This window comes from Macrobrachium nipponense, chromosome 8 (assembly GCF_015104395.2).
Source record: "Macrobrachium nipponense isolate FS-2020 chromosome 8, ASM1510439v2, whole genome shotgun sequence".
NCBI classification, from domain to species: Eukaryota; Metazoa; Arthropoda; class Malacostraca; order Decapoda; family Palaemonidae; genus Macrobrachium; species Macrobrachium nipponense.
In genome coordinates, this window is record NC_087203.1 from 67,587,502 (window position 1) to 67,608,803 (window position 21,302).

Genomic DNA, 21,302 nt, shown 5'->3' on the forward strand with positions numbered 1-21,302 from the left:
CATGAGATCCACTGATGGGGCTACCCCCTTACGGGCACAGGTACTGAGGGCAGTTGTTTGGCATCACCAAACCACCTTTACCTCATTCTACCGGTAAGAAATTACCCTCAAGTCCTTGGATGTGTTCTGAAGATGTGATGGCTGCTCACTGTTTTGTAACTGCCAAATTAATGATGGTGAAAAGTTAGATGAAAGACTAACAGGTGTTTCACTCTAATCTTCTGCCCAACAGTCATATTCTTGTTGGAGGGGCCAGATGCAAGTTAGTTACACAACAGAACTTCCAATCTTCAGCTTTGGTTAGTCCAGCAGATGTGACTCACTATCCTTCATGTAATGAGGGGTACAATATATGTCTGGGATTCCATGACATAATGCTACCTTTTAAGCTGGTCTAACCCTCTTATAACAGAAACCTAAATTATTTTTCCCAAAAGTGAGGGTTATAAACAAGTCATATTCTGGCACAGGGCCCTTTCATCCTCGACATCTCATCCCAGGATGTACACAGGTGGTGACGTGTCCTTCCCCTGCTCATACATATGTTGGGAAAGATATTTCGAGGTGAGAAATACGCACTAGCTTCTAGACAACATCTCCCACCTAAGGAACAAGTCTCCATATAAAAGACAGGTTTGTATTCCCACAGGAACAAATCACACATTTTCAAGATAAATCTACACTATTCCCAGATATACAAAGGTGAAGTTTATTATAATCTAATCTCTTAACTAACACCACACACTATTTCTTTTTCTTTCTTTTTTCCAGAAAAAAAAAGAGTAATACTTTTCACAATGAGTGGGTATGCCATCCCTCACTCATCTAATAGTTAACTACCATACGTATTAACAAGCTTTCAAGAACTGTACCATTTATTGCCAGGTATTCATATACAAAACTTCTGGTTTGAATATCTAGGATAATGCAAATTACCTTAAAATTTTGCAGTATTTATTACACATAAGTGGAAAATATGATTATTGTAAGGAGAAAAAGCAATGAATTTAGTAAATGGAGGACACAAACCTTTCCACCTATGCAGTACTGTTTTCAAATCTTTTGCTCTATAAATGTTCAAAAGATTTTCCTCAGCTCCTACATACATTCTCTCACTTTCATTCAATATTCAAGTTCTAGCTGATCACAAAAATTAATTTTTCAATGCAGAACAGCCCCTACCTCCAACATATATTAACATTAAGCCAGCTAGATTCACTGCTGAAAACAAACCAGCAAGGTATGCTAATGCAACAAAAAGTAAAAATTATTTCAAAGAAAAGGTTTCAGGAAAGAAAAAAAGGAATTAGTTAACATAGAAATAATAAAAAATGGAGATAAGTATGAGGCACAACACCTGGGAAAACAGTGCAGGGGTACAATGGCCAAATGAAGGAAAGAAAAAGACAAGGCTCAGTCATAAAATGGTAAGTTCATAAGTGAAGAGTCAAGAGGTAAAAGTAAAAAGATGTGAGGAGAAGAATCAGTATCCTAGTGTAGCAGAAGGAAGTAAGAGAAAATAATATAAAAGCATCTAAACAGGACTGGAAGACAGTTGTCGATTTTCACAAGGCTCAATGAAGGCCATGAATTTAAGTGAAGTGAAACCTGAAATACATCTAAGGGTTCACTGAAGGCCATGGATTTATGTGAAGTGAAAACTGGAGCAAAGCTATGGAAAACCTAAATTAAAATAGTTTACTATAATAAATGAAGAGTGCTAAGAGGTAGAAGATATAAAGCAATGTAGGTGTGGGCCAGAGATGCTACAAAGAACTACAAGTATCGTTAATTAACATTGGGCAAGGCACACTGCAGACAGTTCTTTCCTACAGGAAAGTGGATGAAGGAACAACAAAAAAAATGAAATTGGAAGGATACAGAAGTAATCTAGCAATCTCTGTTTTTGAGATTCTTCAGTATTTAGAAAACCAAAAACACTGAGACAGACTGATCTTCATCAAGGATAAGCGCAGAATACTTTACTAGTACAGGCAGTCCCCGGGTTACGACGGGGGTTCCGTTCTTGAGACGCGTCATAAGCCGAAAATCGTCTTAGCCGGAATATCGTAAAAAATCCTAAGAAAAATGATATTTTTATAATAATATAAAGTTTCACTTATACTTACCCGGTGGTTACATATAGCTGTCGTTCTCCTGCACGTCACGGCAAATTTGAAATTCGCCGACATTGGTTAGCGCTAATGGTTTGACAGGTGATCCCTCTATTCCCGCCCTCTACCGGGTACCGGGAACCATTCCAACAATACATCAGAAGTTTCATGCCTACCTGTCCATATGAGGGGAGGAGGGCGGGCTTTGTTATGTAACCACCGGGTAAGTATAAGTGAAACTTTATATTATTATAAAAATGTCATTTTCACTTATATATTATTATTAATAGGTGTTAGTTTTTCCAGACCTCTGAGTCTCAAGTAGACTCTTCTCGGGGCCTGGTTTTCACTTATTAATAACTTACCCGGTGGTTACATATAGCTGATTGACACATTTAGGTGGTGGGACAATGGCAGCTAAAATAACAACTGTTGGAATTATCCGAAGATATTGGTTCCTTACCTTTAAAGACCGCTGACTCAGTGGTCTGCTGGCCTTTATTGTACCGACAGGATATATGGATCCGTGTGTCGGACCCAATAATAAGTACTTGCCGTTGAGGACGTGGCCGTAACGTACAAGACTATAATGCCCCTGCTCAGGGCGCAGTACAAATCACCACAAAATACAATGAAAAACGAGGGATCACCACAACCAATTAAGAAATACACCAATACATTAAAAGACTGAAAGATACTCAAAAAACTCCCTGTATCTTCAGACAACCTTAAAACTACAAAAAAACATAATCAAGGAGAAAAGTTAGTGAGGATGGGATACATCCTTCTCTCCCTCACCCAATACCGTGTCAGTCACAATGAATGGCCCCAATGTACTGCAATTTTCATATGTGGTTTGCAAATCTGTCAGATAATGAGATGCGAAGACAGAATTGCTTCTCCAATATGTAGATTTAATAATGTCTTTCAAAGACAGATTACGTCTAAAGGCCATAGACGTAGACACTGCTCTAATTTCATGAGCTTTGACTAAACACTTTGATATCTGAGTCCTGACATTGTCCGTGTGCCTCAGAAATCAAATTCCTTAAAAAGAAGGAGAGCGCATTTTTAGAAAGAGGACGAGAAGGATCTTTCACTGAACACCACAGGTTATCACTCTTACCTCTTATACCTTTGGTTCTTTGCACATAATGTCTAAGTGCTCTCACTGGACAGAGAAGACATTCAGGCTCATTAGGGCCCACTAACTCCGAAATGTTCTTTATAGAGAAAGAAAGAGGCCAAGGACGTGAGGGATTTTCATTCTTTGCCAAAAAACCCAGCATTGATGAGCAAATGGCATTGCCCTTAGCAAATCCAACTCTCTTATCAATAGCATGCAGCTCACTGATTCTTCTAGCTGATGCTAAAGCACAAAGAAAAAGTGTCTTCCTAGTCAGATCTCTAAAAGAACTAGAGGAGATCGGTTCGAATCTATCTGACATCAGCCATTTAAGAACTACATCCAGGTTCCCAGCTACTGTTCTTGACTCCTTTGTCTTGGTCGTATCAAAGGAACGAATCAGGTCTGAGAGGTCTTGATTATTAGAAATGTCTAATCCTTGATGTCTGAACACAGAAGACAACATAGCTCTATAACCCCTAATCGTCTGGGTAGAAAGCTTCTTATTCTCACGAAGAAAAAGAAGGAAGTTAGCTAACTGAGCTATAGAGGTCTTAGAAGACAAAATTCCTTCTTCTTTGCACCAAGCTCTGAATTGGACCCACTTAGCTTGGTACACTCGACAGAGGATTCTCTTCTGGGTCTAGCAATAGCCCTTGAAGCTCTCTTTGAAAATCCTCTCTCTGAGGAGATGCTCGACAGTCTGAAGGCGACTAGTCGAAGAGCGGACAAGTTGTGATGGAACCTCAGAAAGTGGGGCTGTCTGAGTAGATCCTTCCTTAATGGTAACTCTCTCGGAAAGTCCGTCAACAGCAGTAGTAGGTCCGGAAACCATTCCCTGGCCAGCCAAAAGGGGGCTATCAGAGTCATCCTGACGTTCTGATGACCTCTGAACTTTGCCAGAACTAATCTTAGCATTTTGAAAGGTGGAAAGGCATACAGATCCAGATTTGACCAGTCCAGAAGCATGGCATCCACTGTAAACGCCTCCTCGTCTGGAACTGGGGAGCAATACAGTGGTAGATGAGCTGTCTTGTTTGTGGCGAAGAGATCCAACTGAGGACATCCCCAAATCCCCCAAAGCTTCTTGCATATTTGAGGATGTAACGTCCACTCTGTGGAGAGGACTTGCCCTCTCCTGCTGAGAATGTCCGCCTTTACATTCTTCGAGCCTTGAATAAATCTTGTGCTCAAGACAACCTTGTTCTCTTTCGCCCAAATGAGTAGGTCTCTCGCTGCCTCGCATAGAGAGAACGAGTGTGTCCCCCCCTGTTTTTTTATGTAAGAGAGAGCCGTGGTGTTGTCTGCTTGAACCAGCACTACTTTCCCTCTTACCTCTCTCTTGAAGTGCATTAGAGCCAAATGAATCGCCTTCAACTCTTTTAGATTTATGTGCCAGCTTCTCTGGTGAATCTGCCAAAGTCCCAACACTTCCTTTCTCCCCAGAGTAGCTCCCCACCCTTTGTCCGATGCGTCTGACAAAAGCGTAAGGTTGGGGCTCAACTGGCTTAGAGACAAGCCTTCCTCTAGCCTTCCTTCTGATTTCCACCAAAGGAGGTCCTGTTTCATTCCTTCCGAGATGGGGAACACGAAGGAGTCTGGGAAACTTCTTCCTTTGCCACTTCTGCTTCAAGTAAAATTGAAGTGGTCTCATGTTGAGCCTGCCCAGACTTACAAATTGCTCTACTGAGGCCAAGGTTCCTAAAAGGCTCATCCACTGATTCGCCGAGCAAGTTTGTCTGACGAGAAATTCGTCTATCTTGTTTGGGCAAGAGTCGATCCTTTGGAGAGACGGAAAAGCCTGAAAGAGAACTGAATTCAGTCTCACTCCTAAATAAACTATCTCCTGAGAAGGAGTGAGACATGACTTTTCCTTGTTTACTAACAAACCTAGGCTGTCCGTCAGCCTTAGTCTTTTGTAGGTCCTCCACACACTTCTGTCTGCCCTGAGAAGCCAATCGTCTAGATACATGGAGATTCGTATCCCGTCCAGATGAAGCCACTTTGCTACTGACGACAGAACTCTGGTGAACACTTGTGGAGCTGTCGACAGGCCAAAGCAGAGGGCCCTGAACTGGTAAATGCGGCCCTGAAACACGAATCTCAGGAATCTTCTCGATTCCGAATGAATCGGAATATGAAAATAGGCGTCCCGAAGGTCTATGGAAACCATCCAATCTCCAGGATGAAGCGCTGCTAATACCGACTGGGTCGTTTCCATAGAAAACTTCGTCTTCAGGACAAAGACGTTCAGGGCACTGACGTCCAACACCGGTCTCCAACCCCCCGTGGCCTTCTTTACCAGGAAAAGGCAATTGTAAAATCCTGGTTCCTGCGGAGAGTCCACTAACTCTATGGCCCTCTTTGCCAGTAAGACGAGAACTTCTTGATGGAGGGCAGCAAATTTTTCGGAGTTCTCCCAGTAAGCTGACAAATTCACAGGAATGGTGTATCCTTCCTTCAGGACCTGGACCGTCCAAGGATCTGCTCCGAGATGAAACCAGGTCTGCCAGAAAAGGTGTAATCTGGCTCCTACTGCTGTGTGGAGGACTACGGGCCTACTTCTTGATGGAAGAGGGAGTGGTTTTAGACGAGGCTCTACCTCTCCCACGAAACCTGGAGAAAGATCGAACGGGAGCTCTCCCTCGAAATGGTTTAGGAGCTTCCGTGGAGGGAGCACTCCGAGAAGCAGAAAGAACCGGAGCTATCTTCCTGGTCTTCTTCACTGACTGTGATAAAAGATCCTGGGTCGCTTTCTGTGTTAAATATTGAGCGATCTCGCTCACAATCTCTTGCGGAAAAAGGTGCTTCTTGTCCAAAGGAGAGAAGAGCAAGGCAGACTTCTGGTTCGATGAGACCCCTTTCGACAAGAAGGAGCACCAAATCTGTCTCTTCTTCAACACTCCAGAGGCGAAAATGGCAGCGAGCTCCGAAGCTCCATCACAGATGCCTTTATCGATACAATCCAGTACCGAGGCAAAATCCTTCAACTGCTCCTCCAAAAGTCCAAATGACTTGACTTTCCTGGCCAGCGAAGCAATGGCCCAATCCAGGAAGCTAACAACTTCAAAAAACACGGAAAACACTCTTGCAAAGATGATCCAGTTCATTTGCCGAAAAGAAAATCTTAGCAGTATTAAGGGCTGATCTACGCGAAGAGTCCACGAGACTAGAAAAGTCTCCCTGAGCGGAGGCAGTCACACCCAGGGAAAAAACTTCTCCAGTGTCATACCAGACACGGCTCCTTGACGAAAGTCTCGAAGGGGGCAGACAGAAAACATTTTTCCCCTGTTCCCTCTTCTCCAAAAGCCAAGCGTTAACTTTCTTGATAGCTTTCTTAGCCGAAATCGAGAGGACGAGACGCGTGAACGAGGACGAGGAGTCAGGCTTACTGTCCTTTTTCCACTGCAAACTAGGAGAAACTGGAACGGAAGGCGCAAAAGAATCCCCAAAGTTGTCAACGAAGGATCATAAAAGGAGCTTATACCCCGACAAATGCTTGTCTTTTTCTGTAAGTACTTCTCCTTCTTCCTCCAAATCCGAAGCTTCCTTCGACGAAACTGGCGAACATTCCATCGGAAGAGGAATCCTGTTCGGCGAAGTCACACCCTGATGTGACCGAGGAGGGTGCGAGAAAGCAGGAGAAGACGTCTGAGCCTGTACTGAGACGAATCAGGGTGGCTGAGCTGGCGGCTGCGTTGGCGGCTGAGGTGGCGGCCGTGCTGGCGGCTGAGCTGGCGCTCGAGCGAGAGCCTGACGTGGCGCCATAGACGGAGTCAGGAAAGGAGTCCGACCAGGCGCCTGAAGCGGCGTCTGAAGAGGAGTCACATGGAGAGTCTGAGCCTGAAGAGGCGACTGAAAAGGAGCCTGCGAAGAGGACTCAACAGTAGTCTGCGGAAGATGTAAGGCGGTCGGGAGCGCATTCGGGGACGAAAGAGACTTGCCAAAAAGCTCCAAAATACTGCCTAACTTGGCATTCATCTGTTCAAACACCGAAGGTTGAGGATCCACCGACGTAGAAGGCGCGGGAGGAGTAGAAGGATGATCCACAAACACGTCTGGAGCCGCAGGAGTTATCGCTTGAGGAGGCACTGGAGAAGGCTCCGAAGGAGTGTGCGTGTTCGGCTTCTCCACTTCTATGAGAGAAGGGCGATAAATCGAAACCGCCGGAGAAAAGGCTTCAGGCTCCTCCCAAAAACTACAAGAAGGTTCGGCAACCGCCACTTTCTTGGGAACCGCAGCAGGCGAAACATCGCGAGACCTTTTCAGCGGTCTAGAAGTCTTATTACGCCAACCTCTATAAGAGAAAACATCTGAACTAGAGTCGCTTGACGAAAAACACTTCCTCGCAACACCTTTCCAATGGTGAGCGACAGCATCCTGGGATACGGCTACAGGATTGCTTGAGGGGGCGGCTGCTCGGGAGCAGATCCCGCTCGCCTCCCTTCGGTTTTCGGCATGCCTCCTCCCAGGATCTGGGGAGTTTGACATGGGCCTAGACCTAGGAGAACGAACGGGCCGAACAGCCACCTCCTCCACTACACTTGCACTAAGTAACTTATCACACTTAACTACCACTTCTTGCACTGTCTCACCCATTTTCTGCATAGAGGTGAGGAAAGAGACAAATGTAGAGTCCATATCGGCTCGTAATACTGACACGGGATCGGGATCGGGAGATACAGATTCGAGGGCAGGAGAAACCACTACGGGGTTAATAGGAACAGGATTAACAGAATTCAGAGGAATATCCTGGCTACTCACTGACTTAGATGACTTAGAAGAAGATCTCTGTGAAGCCTTTCTGATTCTATCTTTTTCTAACTTTCTCATATACTTTCCCAGTGCCTTCCACTCCTGAGATGTTAGAGACTTACATTCTTCACACGTATTCTCAAAAGAACATTCACGTCCCCTACAACTAACGCTAGTAGAATGAGGATCAAGTGAAGCTGTAAGAAGTCTAGTCTTACACCCACTACTACACACCCTATACTGAATAGAGCCGGTGTCAGACATCGTGAAAAATTCAAAATAATTCCTAAAAAGGACAACAATATCAAAACCAAAATAACTATAGCGCTAGCAAAAAGATCAGCAAACTCAAGGTACATCACCAAAAGGAGAAAACCAAGATGATCAAATCCAAATTCCAACCAGCAGAGGAACCGTGTTACCAGTTCCGACAACAGGAAACTTCTGATGTATTGTTGGAATGGTTCCCGGTAGAGGGCGGGAGTAGAGGGATCACCTGTCAAACCATTAGCGCTACCGCGAATTTCAAATTCTGCCGTGACGTCAGGAGACGACAGCTATATGTAACCACCAGGTAAGTTATATAAGTGAAACCTTACTTTTAATGCTTTGGGTGCATTGAAAACTAGGTAAACTGCATTCTTATTGCATTTTTCATAAAAAAAACCTTCAAATATTGATTATTTTGCATTTTTGGTGTCATATTTCATCTGCCAGAATAGCGTTGTAGGCGTTGTAACCCTGGAAATAATGTCTGATGAATATAATTGAGAAGCGCCTTAACCTCGGAACGTCGTAACCCGAACCCGTCGTAACCTGGGGAGTGCCTGTATTTATAATAGTAGTAAGCTAAAAAGAACTGCAATATTGGTGAATAAAGAAGAAAGGATTGTTAATCAATGAAATGGAAATTAAGATTGTGGCCTTCTGAATGTTATGAACATGGTGTAGGGGTAGATACAAAATAAAGTACTAATACAGATGATGTCAAAAGAGATGATTCCCACTCTTGGATACCACTTACAGTCTGCCTTACAAAGCCCACCGTAGCTAGTGCTCAAGGTTCTTCAGGACCAAGGTTGAAAAATGAATGAGGTGGTTTTGGTTGGCACATGAGGAAAGAGGGGTTAGTTGTGATTCCATGGTAAGATTAGAAAGTGGCAGGTCCACAAAATTCAGGAGAGAGGAAATACTCTAGTTAAGAGCCTGAGCTAGGTAGAAATTCAAGGAGAAAATGCATGATATAAATTAAAATAACTCGCTAGAAATTGGATAAGATTTGTAAAAAAAGGATGAAGCATCCTACAGCTATTGCACCATGGTTAAAGAACCCTTAACTTCTAATCTCACTCTAGATAACGCTCCTTACTCTTGCCTGTTTTAAATATATACCTAGTACAAGACAAAACTTAACTGAATGTGACAAGTTGCAAAGGATCAACTTTAGTAATACAGGCTTTGATAATCCTAGAGTATCAAAGCACAGATGTAGGTATGTCTACTATTACCTCAAAATTGACTGAATCTGAAGATATATTAAAATTCTCAGTTAATGTTGAATTTAGTTTATGTTACAATTAGTTATTAGCTTTTAAAATTCATAATAATCAATTGCCCAGAAACGGCCATTTATCTGGGCAAACTAATCACGAGGTTTTAAAATTCCAAGCATCATTTGTAGTTTCGGGATGAAGGACTTTGTTGAAAAGCAAATAATGCTATTGAAAACTTTATTTTGATATACTAGCACCAAACAGCTCTTTGCCTTTGTGAGGTGGTTAAACAAGCTTTTTGCACCCTGCCCATTTCTTTCAACTTATAATTTCACCCTCCTTCCTCTGTCTGTGCAATGAGCTGACCTTCTCAATAAATTGTTTACTAGGGAGCAGTGTTAAATCATCGCTGTATTTCCCTGGTGACCCTCTCCCCTATACTCTACTTCCCCCTTGAGTGAAGTAGAATTTAGCAACCGCCTTATGAGCCACTGAATCATCATCAACAACTTCCTTCAACCTCTTCATTTTCTGTGGAATGTATGAATGAATTAGGCAGCAATTATTAGGAATGGAAAGGTAAAGTTTTCAGTATGTTTCTCCATGGGCAAAAGCCTTACTGTAAAAGGTTCTCTCAAGTAGGAACTCCATAACCCAGAAAGGTTTCTACCCTTTGGAGTCTGATTTTGCAATTTTTTAATACCTTAACCTTAAGTTTGCACATTAACACCTACTGTATATCATTCACTTTACACAAAGCATGGTAAAGGCATGCTACATAACTTCTATACCTTGCTCTTGTGCTTAAAATTAAGAAATGCATTTTTCTTAGATGAAGTTTAACCCTTATGGCCCAGGATAGGAATGAAACATTTTGTGCTAGACAGGGAGCTAATACCCTCAAAGCTAACTGATGTTTTGGGTAGGGGCATGATAGTAAACACATAAACACAACAGAAAGTCAATATAGGAGAATGTAAATAAAGGGCATCCTGAAATTGCACTTTTTGTAAAATTATGGTAACTTCAACTTCTAGGAAGAGGCAAAATTTTTGTAGTTTCTTTAATTTCATTTACAATTTCTGTACAGTAAGTTCCAGAAGTGAAGCGACAAATCTCAGAATTGATTGTACTTCTTTAGAAACTCGTGGGTTTGCCAGTTAGTATATGTTATTCCAATTATTGTCATCCTATTTATCTGATAATACGTATCAGTGATTAACTGTATGAGCGCACAAAGTATTTCCTCAGTGAATGATCAATGTTAGTTCAATAATTGTTTATTAAAAGAAGAAAAAAATTTTCCCCAAAGAAACATTTGAGGCTCTCAAAGTGTGATATCAAGTGTTCACCATAAAGTGGCAGCAGGAACCGAGTGCATAAGCGTTGGCCTAATATTTGTAAATTAACTTTCTACTTTTATAGCATTATATCGAAAGTTATGATTTCTTTTGATGAAGCACAGAGAAGTTTAGCATCTGATAAAATGAAATATTTAATAAATAAGACAAGTTGGTGTAAAAAAAAAAAAAAAACTAAATCCAAGTTATATGCGCGCGTTTAGCATTGGTTACATGGTTAGGCCTATTTCAAGAATCAAGGAAATATATTTTCCAGCTTGTTAGTTAATAATTTCATCGAATTTCACAATTGTGCAAATTTTTGCATGTGGAATTGCATTCTGGGTCGCACCAAACAAGTATTTTCGTAGATTTTTTTTTCAGTGCACAAGTGAGACTATTCTTGTCCATACGATCCTGAGTGTGAATATGCTTAGTGAGCATTATTTTAATTCGAGTATCTCCTGTTATGCTCTCTCTCTCAGGACCTTTTTATCTAGTCAGGAATAACCAGAGGTCTGTTTTAAGAATCAAGCACTAGGCCTATTGATCATGCTCTGGTGCTTCTTTACATACATACATACATACATATATATATACACACACACACACACACATATATATATATATATATATATATATATATATATATATATATATATATATATATAATATATATCTCCACAAAAAACTCATAAATTTCTGTTATACAATAATGCTTGACTGGATTGAACTGATTACTGGTTGTCCGCGGAAATATGAATTTGGGTGATATCACTCTCTTATGATACGCCCACTTGCGCAAATTCAGTCTTAAATTTCACGGTTGGGATATGATTCAAAGTTTTGTGGGTAGAGGTAGAGGTGGGGGGGAGGGGTGGTTAGGGTCTTTCGTCTCCCTACTTAACCAGGTGGTGATATTACGGGTATTCTGGTTGCTTGCGACTGTCTTTCTTATTTTTTGTATAACGAGTCTGTTTCCCAGGTGCAAGGACAGGTCCTGGTATCGGTCCTGAAGGTTCTATCTTTGCCTAAATAACAGACAGTGGCCCTGCATTATAAGCCTTGCAATGCCCGGAACTAGGCCTAGTCACCTGAAGGTAGCAGCAGCAGTTAGAGCCTTTCTCGAAGATGGTGTCTTATGCTCGGTCCTAGAAGTTAGAATCAGAACTACCAACCAAACCCAACTTCTCTATTGAATCTAGGTACATTCATGGTTGATTATGTTAAATGTCGCGGAGATTTCCCCTTTACATTCTATTGATACTTGCATGGTTCTATACATCTTCGCTAAAATAATTGATAATACACTATGATATTAAATATTTGTTTCCACATTGCTCGAAATATACATTGGTATGTTGGTATTCCTTGTTAAACGAGAATTTCAAAATGTTTCGTTTCTATAGTTTGAAGTAAGCACAATACTTTAAAATAATTACTATTATCGTAATTTTTTCTTATGATTGTTATAAATATCATAGATTTGATATTTGTGCATCATATGTTAGCTTTATTTTGCTTGAGCTACGAGTTGTAGTTGCCAGTTAGTGAATTTCAAACGAAATCCTCTGAAATTTGTCGCTACAGTTTTGGAAACTGTACAAGCTCTTGACGTGGATAGAGTGGAGATGCTTATTGTAGAAGCTGGGTGTTATGATAACAACAATAATGGTAAATGCTAGAAAAAACATGAGAGACAGAGACTGGATTGCATAATGAAATTCAGGCTTACAAGCCAAGCACTAAAGGCTGCTAGGCCTTTAACCCTTAAACGCCAAGCCGCTATTTACCAAAGTGTCTCCCGTATGCCGGCAGCGTTTGGGAGTTAGCGGCGAAGCAGAAAAATTTTTTTTCCAAAAAATCACAGCATGCTTAGTTTTTAAGATTAAGAGTTCATTTTTGGCTTCTTTTTTGTCATTGGCTGAAGTTTAGTATGCAACCATCAGAAATGAAAAAGAAATCATTATCATATATAAATAATGAAATATATGACAGCGCAAAAAAAATTTCATATATAATTGTATACAAATCACGCTGCGAGCAAAACGGTTAAAACTAATGAGTTAATTTTTGTTGTTGTATTGTACACTAAATTGCAATGATTTTGGTATATAACAAATTGTAAAACGATCAAAGCAACACAGAGAAAATATTATCACAACATGAGGCATCAATTCGTAACGCACAGACATAATAAATTTTTCTTCAAAAATTCACCATAAATCAAAATATTGTGCTAGAGACTTCCAATTTGTTGCAAAATGAAGGTAATTGATTGAATATTACTAGACTGTAAGTGTTTTAGCTTACAACTGCAGTTTTCAACCATTTCGGTGGAGTTAAATTGACCGAAGGTTGAAATTTTTTCTATTTATCGTGATTTATATGAAAATATTTCAAAAACTGATAAAAGCTACAACCATGAGTTATTTTTTCTTGTATTTTACATGAAATTGCGCACATTTTCATATATAATACTTTATGTAACGGCTAATATAAAATGGTGCAAACATTACGACAATCTGACGAAAGAATTTCTGATTTTTTTGGCAGAGTTACCGAGCGGACATAAGGAAAAAGTTTTTTCAAAAATTCACCATAAATCAAAATATTGTGCTAGAGACTTCCAATTTGTTGCAAAATGAAGGTAAATGATTGAATATTACTCGAATGTAAAATTTTTAGCTTACAATTGCATTTTTCAACCATTTCAGTCCAGTCAAAGTTGACCGAAGGTTGAAATTTTGGCACTTATCGTGATTTAAATGAAAATAATTCAAAACTGATAAAAGCTACAACCATGGGTTATTTTTTATTGTATTCTACATGAAATTGCACATATTTTCATGTATAAAACTTTATGTAATGGCTAATATAAAACGGTGCAAACATTACGACAATCTGACGAAAGAATTTCTGATTTTTACGGCAGTTACCGCGTGGACGTAAGGAAAAAGTTTTTTTTCAAAAATTCACCATAAATCAAAATATTGTGCTAGAGACTTCCAATTTGTTGCAAAATGAAGGTAAATGATTTAATATTACTAAAATGTAAGAGTTTTAGCTTACAATTGTGTTTTTCAACCATTTTGGTCACATCAAAGTTGACTGAAGGTTGAAATTTTAGCACATCGTTATTTATATGAAAATATTTCAAAACTGTTAAAAGCTACAACCATGGGTTATTTTTTGTTGTATTCTACATGAAATTGCACACATTTTTATAAGTAAAACTTTATGTAATGGCTAATATAAAATAGTGCAAACATTATGACAAACTGACGAAAGAATTTCTGATTTTTTCGGCAGAGTTACCGAGCGGACATAAGGAGTTTTTTCCAAAAATTCACCATAAATAGAAATATTGTGCTAGAGACTTCCAATTTGTTGCAAAATGAAGGTAAATGATTGAATATTAATAGACTGCACAAGTTGTAGCTTACAATTGCTTTTTTTGACCATTTCAGGCAAGTTAAAATTTACCAAAGGTTGAAATTTTGGCACTTATCGTGATTTATATGAAAATATTTCAAAACTGATAAAACTACAACCATGGGTTGTTTTTTGTTGTATTCTTCATGAAACTGCACACATTTTCAAATATAAAACTTTATGTAACGGCTAACATAAAACGGAGCAAACATTATGACAATCTGACGAAAGAATTTCTGAGATTTTCTTAAAGAAAGTTTTTTTTCGAAAATCCACCATAAATCGAAATATTGTGCTAGAGACTTCCAATTTGTTGCAAAATGAAGGTAAATGATTGAATATTACTAGAATGTAAGAGTTTTAGCTTACAACTGCATTTTTCAACTATTTCGATCGAGTTAAAATTGACCGAAGGTTGAAATTTGGGCACTTAGCATGATTTATATGAAAATATTTCAAAACTGTTAAAAGCTACAACCATGGGTGGTTTTTTGTTGTATTCTACATGAAATTGTGCACATTTTCATATATAAAACTGTATGTAATGGCTAATATAAAAAGGAGCAAACATTATGACAAACTGACAAAAGAATTGCTGATTTTTCGGCAGAGTTACCGCGCGGACGTAAGGAAAAAGTGTTTTTCAAAAATTCACCATAAATTGAAATATTGTGCTACAGACTTCCAATTTGTTGCAAAATGAAGGTAAATGATTTTATATTATGGGAATGTAAGAGTTTTAGCTTACAATTGCGTTTTTCGACAATTTTGGTTGAGTCAAAGTTGACCGAAGGTTGAAATTTTGGCACTTATGATTTATATGAAAATATTTCAAAACTGATAAAAGCTACAACCATGGGTTGACTTTTGTTGTATTCTGCATGAAATTGTGCACATTTTCATATATAAAACTTTATGTAACGGTTAATATAAAACGGTGCAAACATTACCACAAACTGACGAAAGAATTTCCGTGATTTTCGGCAGTTACCGCGCGGACGTAATAAAACAGTTTTTTTCAAAAATTCACCATAAATCAAAATATTGTACTAGAGACTTTCAATTTGTTTCAAAATGAAGGTAAATGATTGAATATTACTGGAATGTAAGAGTTTTTGCTTACAATTGTGTTTTTCAACCATTCCGGTCGAGTCAAAGTTGACCAAAGGTTAAAATTTTGGCACTTATTGTGATTTATATGAAAATATTTCAAAACTGATAAAAGCTACAACCATGGGTTGTTTTTCATTGTATTCTGCATGAAATTGCGCACATTTTTATATATAAAACTTTATGTAACGGCTAATAAAAACCGTGCAAACATTACGACAAACTGACAAAAAAATTTCTGAGATTTTCGGCAGAGTTAGCACACGGACGTAAGGAAAATGTGTTTTTCAAAAATTCACCATAAATTGAAATTTTGTGCTAGAGACTTCCAATTTGTTGCAAAATGAAGGTAAATGATTGAATATTACTAGAATGTAAGAGTTTTAGTTTACAATTGCGTTTTTCGACCATTTTGATCGAATCAAAGTAGACTGAAGGTTGAAATTTTGGCACTTATCGTGATTTATATGAAAATATTTCAAAACTGATAAAAGCTACAACCATGAGATGTTTTTGGTTGTATTCTACATGAAATTGCACACATTTTCATATATAAACCTCTATTTAACGGCTAATATAAAATGGTGCAAAAATTACAACAAAGTGACAAAAGAATTTCTGAGATGTGTCGCTGATGCTTTTTAGTGCGAGAAGAAAGAAATTCGCACATGTGCACCTGAGTAACGCTTGTAAACAAAACAGCAGCTTGATCTGTGAACAACCAGTATCCCTCAAGGAGCGTGATTTAAAATTTTTCGCAAACTAGGCCTATAACTATTTTTCTGCAAATATTTAAAACAACTTTTTGTAGTCGATGCATCGTACGTCAATTAACCCTCTTACGCCGACTGGACGTATTAAACGTCAACATAAATTGTCTGTCGGGTGCCGATTGGACGTATGGTACGTCGATAAAATTTTTTTAAAGATTCGCGGAAAAATACTTATAGGCCTACCAGGTGAAAACTCTTGAATCACGTACCTTGGGGGATGCTGGGAGCTCACGGATCAAGGCGTTGTTTTGTTTACAATCGTTACGCAGGCGCGCAAGCGCGAATTTCTTTCTTATCACACTAAAAAGTATCTGTGACATATCTCAGAATTATTTTGTCACTTTGACATAATTTTTGCACCAATTTAAATTAGCCGTTACATGGAGTATTATATATAAAAATGTGCACAATTTTCTGTAGAATACAACAAAAAAATACTCATGATTGTAGCTTTTATCAGTTTTGAAATATTTTCATATAAATAACGATAAGTGCCAAAATTTCAACCTTCGGTCAACTTTGACTCTTCCGAAATGGTCAAAAAACACAATTGTAAGCTAAAACTCTTATATTCTAGTAATATTCAATCATTTACCTTAATTTTGCAACAAATTGGAAGTCTCTAGCACAATATTTCGATTTATGGTGAATTTATGAAACAAAACTTTTTCCTTACGTCCGCGCGGTAACTCTTTTGATAAAATTTTTTCGTGCGATTGTCGTAATGTTTGCACCATTTTAAATTAGCCGTTACATAAAGTTTTATACATATATGGAAATGTGCAAAATTTCATGCACAATATAACTAAAAACAACTCATGGTTGTAGCTTTTATCAGTTTTGAAATATTTTCATATAAATAACGATAAGTGCCAAAATTTCAACCTATGGTCAACTTTGACTCTACTGAAATGGTTGAAAAACGCAATTGTAAGCTAAACTCTTATATTCTAGTAATATTCAATCATATACCTTCATTTTGCAACAAATTGGAAGTCTCTACGACAATATTTCAATTTATGGTGAATTTATGAAAAAAAAACATTTTCCTTACGTCCGCACGGTAACTCTTCCGAAAAAATCATACGTGCGATTGTCGTAATGTTTGCACCATTTTAAATTAGCCGTTACATAAAGTTTTATATATGAAAATGTGTGCAATTTTATGTAGAATACAACAAAAAATAATTGAAGGTTGTAGCTTTTCTCATTTTCTAAATATTTGCATATAAATCATGATAAATAGAAAAAAACCACGTTCGGTCAACTTTGACTCTACCAAAATGGTCAAAAAAATGTATTTGCAAGCTAAAACTCTTACAGTCTAGTAATATTCAGTCATTTATCTTCATTTTGAAACAAATTTGAAGTCTCTAGCACAATATTTAAATTTATGGTGAAATTAAAAAAAAAAACTTTCCTTCCCTCCACGCGCGGATTCTCCGCCGCAAATCTCCGAAATGCATACGTCGCATTCTCATATTTGCTCCGTTTCATATTAGGCGTTTCATAGAGTTTTATATATGAAAATGTGCACAATTTCATGCAGAATACAAAAAAAAATAATTGAAGGTTGTAGCTTTTCTCATTTTCGTAATATTTGCATATAAATAAATATATATAAAAATTTCGACATTCGGTCAATTTTAACTCTTCTGAAATCGTCGAAAACTGCAATTGTAAGCTAAAACTCTTACAGTATAGTAATATTCAATCATTTATCTTCATTTTGAAACAAATTGGAAGTCTCTAGAACAATATTTAGTTATGGTGAATTTTTGAAAGAAAAAAAAATTTTTATGTCCGAGCGTTACGAATTCATGCATCATTTTGTGATAATATTTTCTCTGTGTTGCTTTGATCGTTTTGCAATGTGTTATATACCAAAATGAGTGCAATTTAGTGTAAAATACAACGAAAAAAAATTAATTCTTTAGCTTTAACCGTTTTGTTCACAGCGTGATTTGAATACAATTATATATGAAATTTAGTTTTTGCACTATCATATATAGCATTATTTATATATGATAATGATATTTTTTTCATTTCTGATGGTTGCATACTAAACTTCAGCCAATGACAAAAAAAGGAGCCATAAATGAACTCTTAATCTTGAAAACTAAGCGCGCTGTGATTTTTTGGAAAAAATATTTTTTCCGCTTCCGCGCTCACTCCGAGACCCCCCCCCGGCATACAGGAGACAATTTTTATTATACCCCTTTGGCGTAAGAGGGTTAAGCACCCGAGACAATTTTAGTCAACGTATAATACGTCCAATCGGCGTTTAAAGGTTAAATAAAAGACAGTCATTTTTTGATAAATGAGACAATGAACATAACCAAGGAGATAAGACTAAATTGAAACGTGAGCTAGTTTTGTATGTACATATCTGTTCATAAGTTTCTTTCCTTGGCTTTATGGAAGTTTGCTCTCAGTCTGGAGGTACATTAATAATTAAAAATGTTACTTATTCAGTGTGCTGTAGGTGCTACTGGTTCTTTGCAGTGTCTTTTAGGTCTAGAGCTGCAATGCTTTGAATTTTTCATCCACCTAATTGTTCCAATTTTCACCTCATTTAATGTAACAGTATTCATTTATGACACAGGAGTTTACAAAGGGGTTACGAATCAGTTTCTGGGCCACAAGGGTTACCATGGACATGTTACATATATATATATACACTATACATCTTGTGTTTGTTTTACAATATAGATAAACATACCCTATATCTAAGATAGAAGCCTGGCCTGATAAGCTACATTTTACACTCAGCTTGGTAGTATGTTTTATGACATGCAATTACAGATATATGTATTATGACCTAGAATGGCTACAAACCTAACTTTATAAGCCTGGTCTGCTAAAAGACAAAAAAAAAATGCCATCTTTTTCTAACAGCAACAAAACCTATAAGCCTCCTGATTCTGGATCTAGCCATGACCAGTGGAACACTTGTGACCTTGTTTTAGAAAACCTTCTAGGTTTTTTACTAAAAAGAATATAATTATACTTTACCTCAGTCTCTAGTGAATTCCTGTGCTTAAGATGAGCATCTTTATCTGAATTAGCTCTCGTAATGAGCTGGTCTATGTTTGAAAGCATGGTATCACATGTATCACACCAAGACTGTGAGGGGAAAATGTAAAAAATTTAAAAATGTCCTTGAATTTCATAAAAGAAAATAAAATCGATCATCATTTACTAAACCTACAGCAGTATGCAACTACATAATGGCAACAATTGTGAAAATACAAGTTATGACAAGTTGCTCTTATTTAAGGTCAGTTATCCTCATGATACACAATTTTTGAAGATGCAGTTAATTTTACAAAAAAGAAGAAAAAATGTATACTGACTTGTAAAGTATTTATTATATTTGGCAAATCTTCAGGTTTGATATCACGACCAATTGCATAGTCTAGCTCAAGAATACCATTCTTTTGATCAAGTTTTCCATGAACAATATCTGAAAAAAAGAGTTATCATTATAATCTGGAGAAGATTAGATCATCTTGCACTAATATTCTGACAGTTTCCTACCAGCAATAGAAATCATAAGATAAAAAAAATAATATACTATAAATAAATGAAAATACAATATTTACAGAAACTATTCTAAAAATACCTTATTACAAGTCTAAAAAGATACACCAAGCTCTGTACTGCCAACTGGAAATGAGCAAATTGGAAATTAATGACAAGACCCAATCCCACCCTCTACAGCTAATTCTTTTCCTTGTCTTAGGAACCAAACAATAATGTGGATTTTAAAAAAAAATTACCTAATGTCTGAAACTGTTATTTCTATAAAAAATATCTCTCTCCCAGCAATAAATAAACCTACAGCTGTATAACTGTCAAATAATGTAACTGAATGGGAAGAAGGCATCTGTCTCCTGTGTTCTCCTGCATATGACATCCACTGACAAGCTCGTATTCTGTATCTATAAACTTCATAATTTAAGTTGTCATGGAAACTAGGTCTACTGCAGAAAACCACATAATTGTTTACAACAGAATTTCACTTTCAGAATGGCATTCAGAGGGCCACAAGGTTTTGTACTACCCAAATCCTTGCAGCAGACAGTAACAAATATATTATCCATACATTATTAATTTGTGACATCAAACTGACTAGTTTGTATTATCATCCTTCATTAAGAATAGAAATCATAGACAAATTAGTGACCTATATATCTTCCATTTGTCACAAATCTTAACAAGTGACAAGGAAAAAAGGAAAAGGCAAGTGACACCTTCAATAACCTGAGCTTAAATGTGATAAGATTTTACTCTGTTAATACTGATTAATAGCATTCCCTTTCAGATCACACAAAATCTGTCAGGAGTCAACATTACTGTCCCATCCTGTCTTTCTGGACTCAATAGTTTCCTGATGAAATTTAGTCTCAGAGACTGGCCCACTTACAACAAACCCCCTTTAATGAATGATTGCTGACAGAAAACTTCAGAGAAGCTAACCTGTCTCAATAATTTACAACGGGTTTTTCAAAAGTTTTTAGTGCCTCGCATTAGCTTGTATCAAAGGTTTACTGTGAACTTCACAATTTTCAACAGAACCATTTTCAAGTGCCACTTGATACCAGATTACATGAGACTTTTGCAATAGTGACACTTGCCATCTTGTTGATACAGAAACCAGCCTGTTCTCTGGCAAAAGGAGCCCTGCAGTAGATACACTTTTGCTTGAGTTCTAACAGCGTAATAAATGAACACATTAGCAATAGGTAGGGAAGAATGTGTGCAAGACCTTGAGAAAACATGGTCCTGTTCTAAAGAGTAAATAGTTTTGATATCAACTTAGTGGTATTAATGGCATAGTTGAGAACAGGCTTTTGACATTTCTGAACCACCTAATACTCAGGGTGGTTGACATTACTGTGGATAATGTGGTGACTTGCATACTTAAGAAATAAAAAATTATGCAGTCAGAACCATATTTGAGTGGCTCAGAGTATGAAGTTCATTGCTGGCTGTCAGAGGAGGATAATTTTTGTTTGTATGCTTTACTGTCCAAAACCCGCACCTTTGCTGTTTTTGAAGACTGTCAAATTCAAAATTTGCCAAAATGGGACTTCACTGTTTGTTACAATGCCTAACAACTGCCCCAAAAATTTACCAACAGCTCCTACACT

General features: G+C 37.7%; 1 protein-coding gene across 1 annotated transcript in view; it reads right to left on the reverse strand.

Moving 5' to 3' along the window:
* The window catches only part of LOC135222818 (COP9 signalosome complex subunit 7b-like), a 58,737-nt gene that overhangs the window by 7,224 nt on the left and 30,211 nt on the right, over positions 1-21,302 (reverse strand). The window contains 2 exon segments of the mRNA XM_064261126.1: positions 19,162-19,272; positions 19,503-19,612. Coding sequence (XP_064117196.1) covers positions 19,162-19,272; positions 19,503-19,612 — 221 coding nt within the window.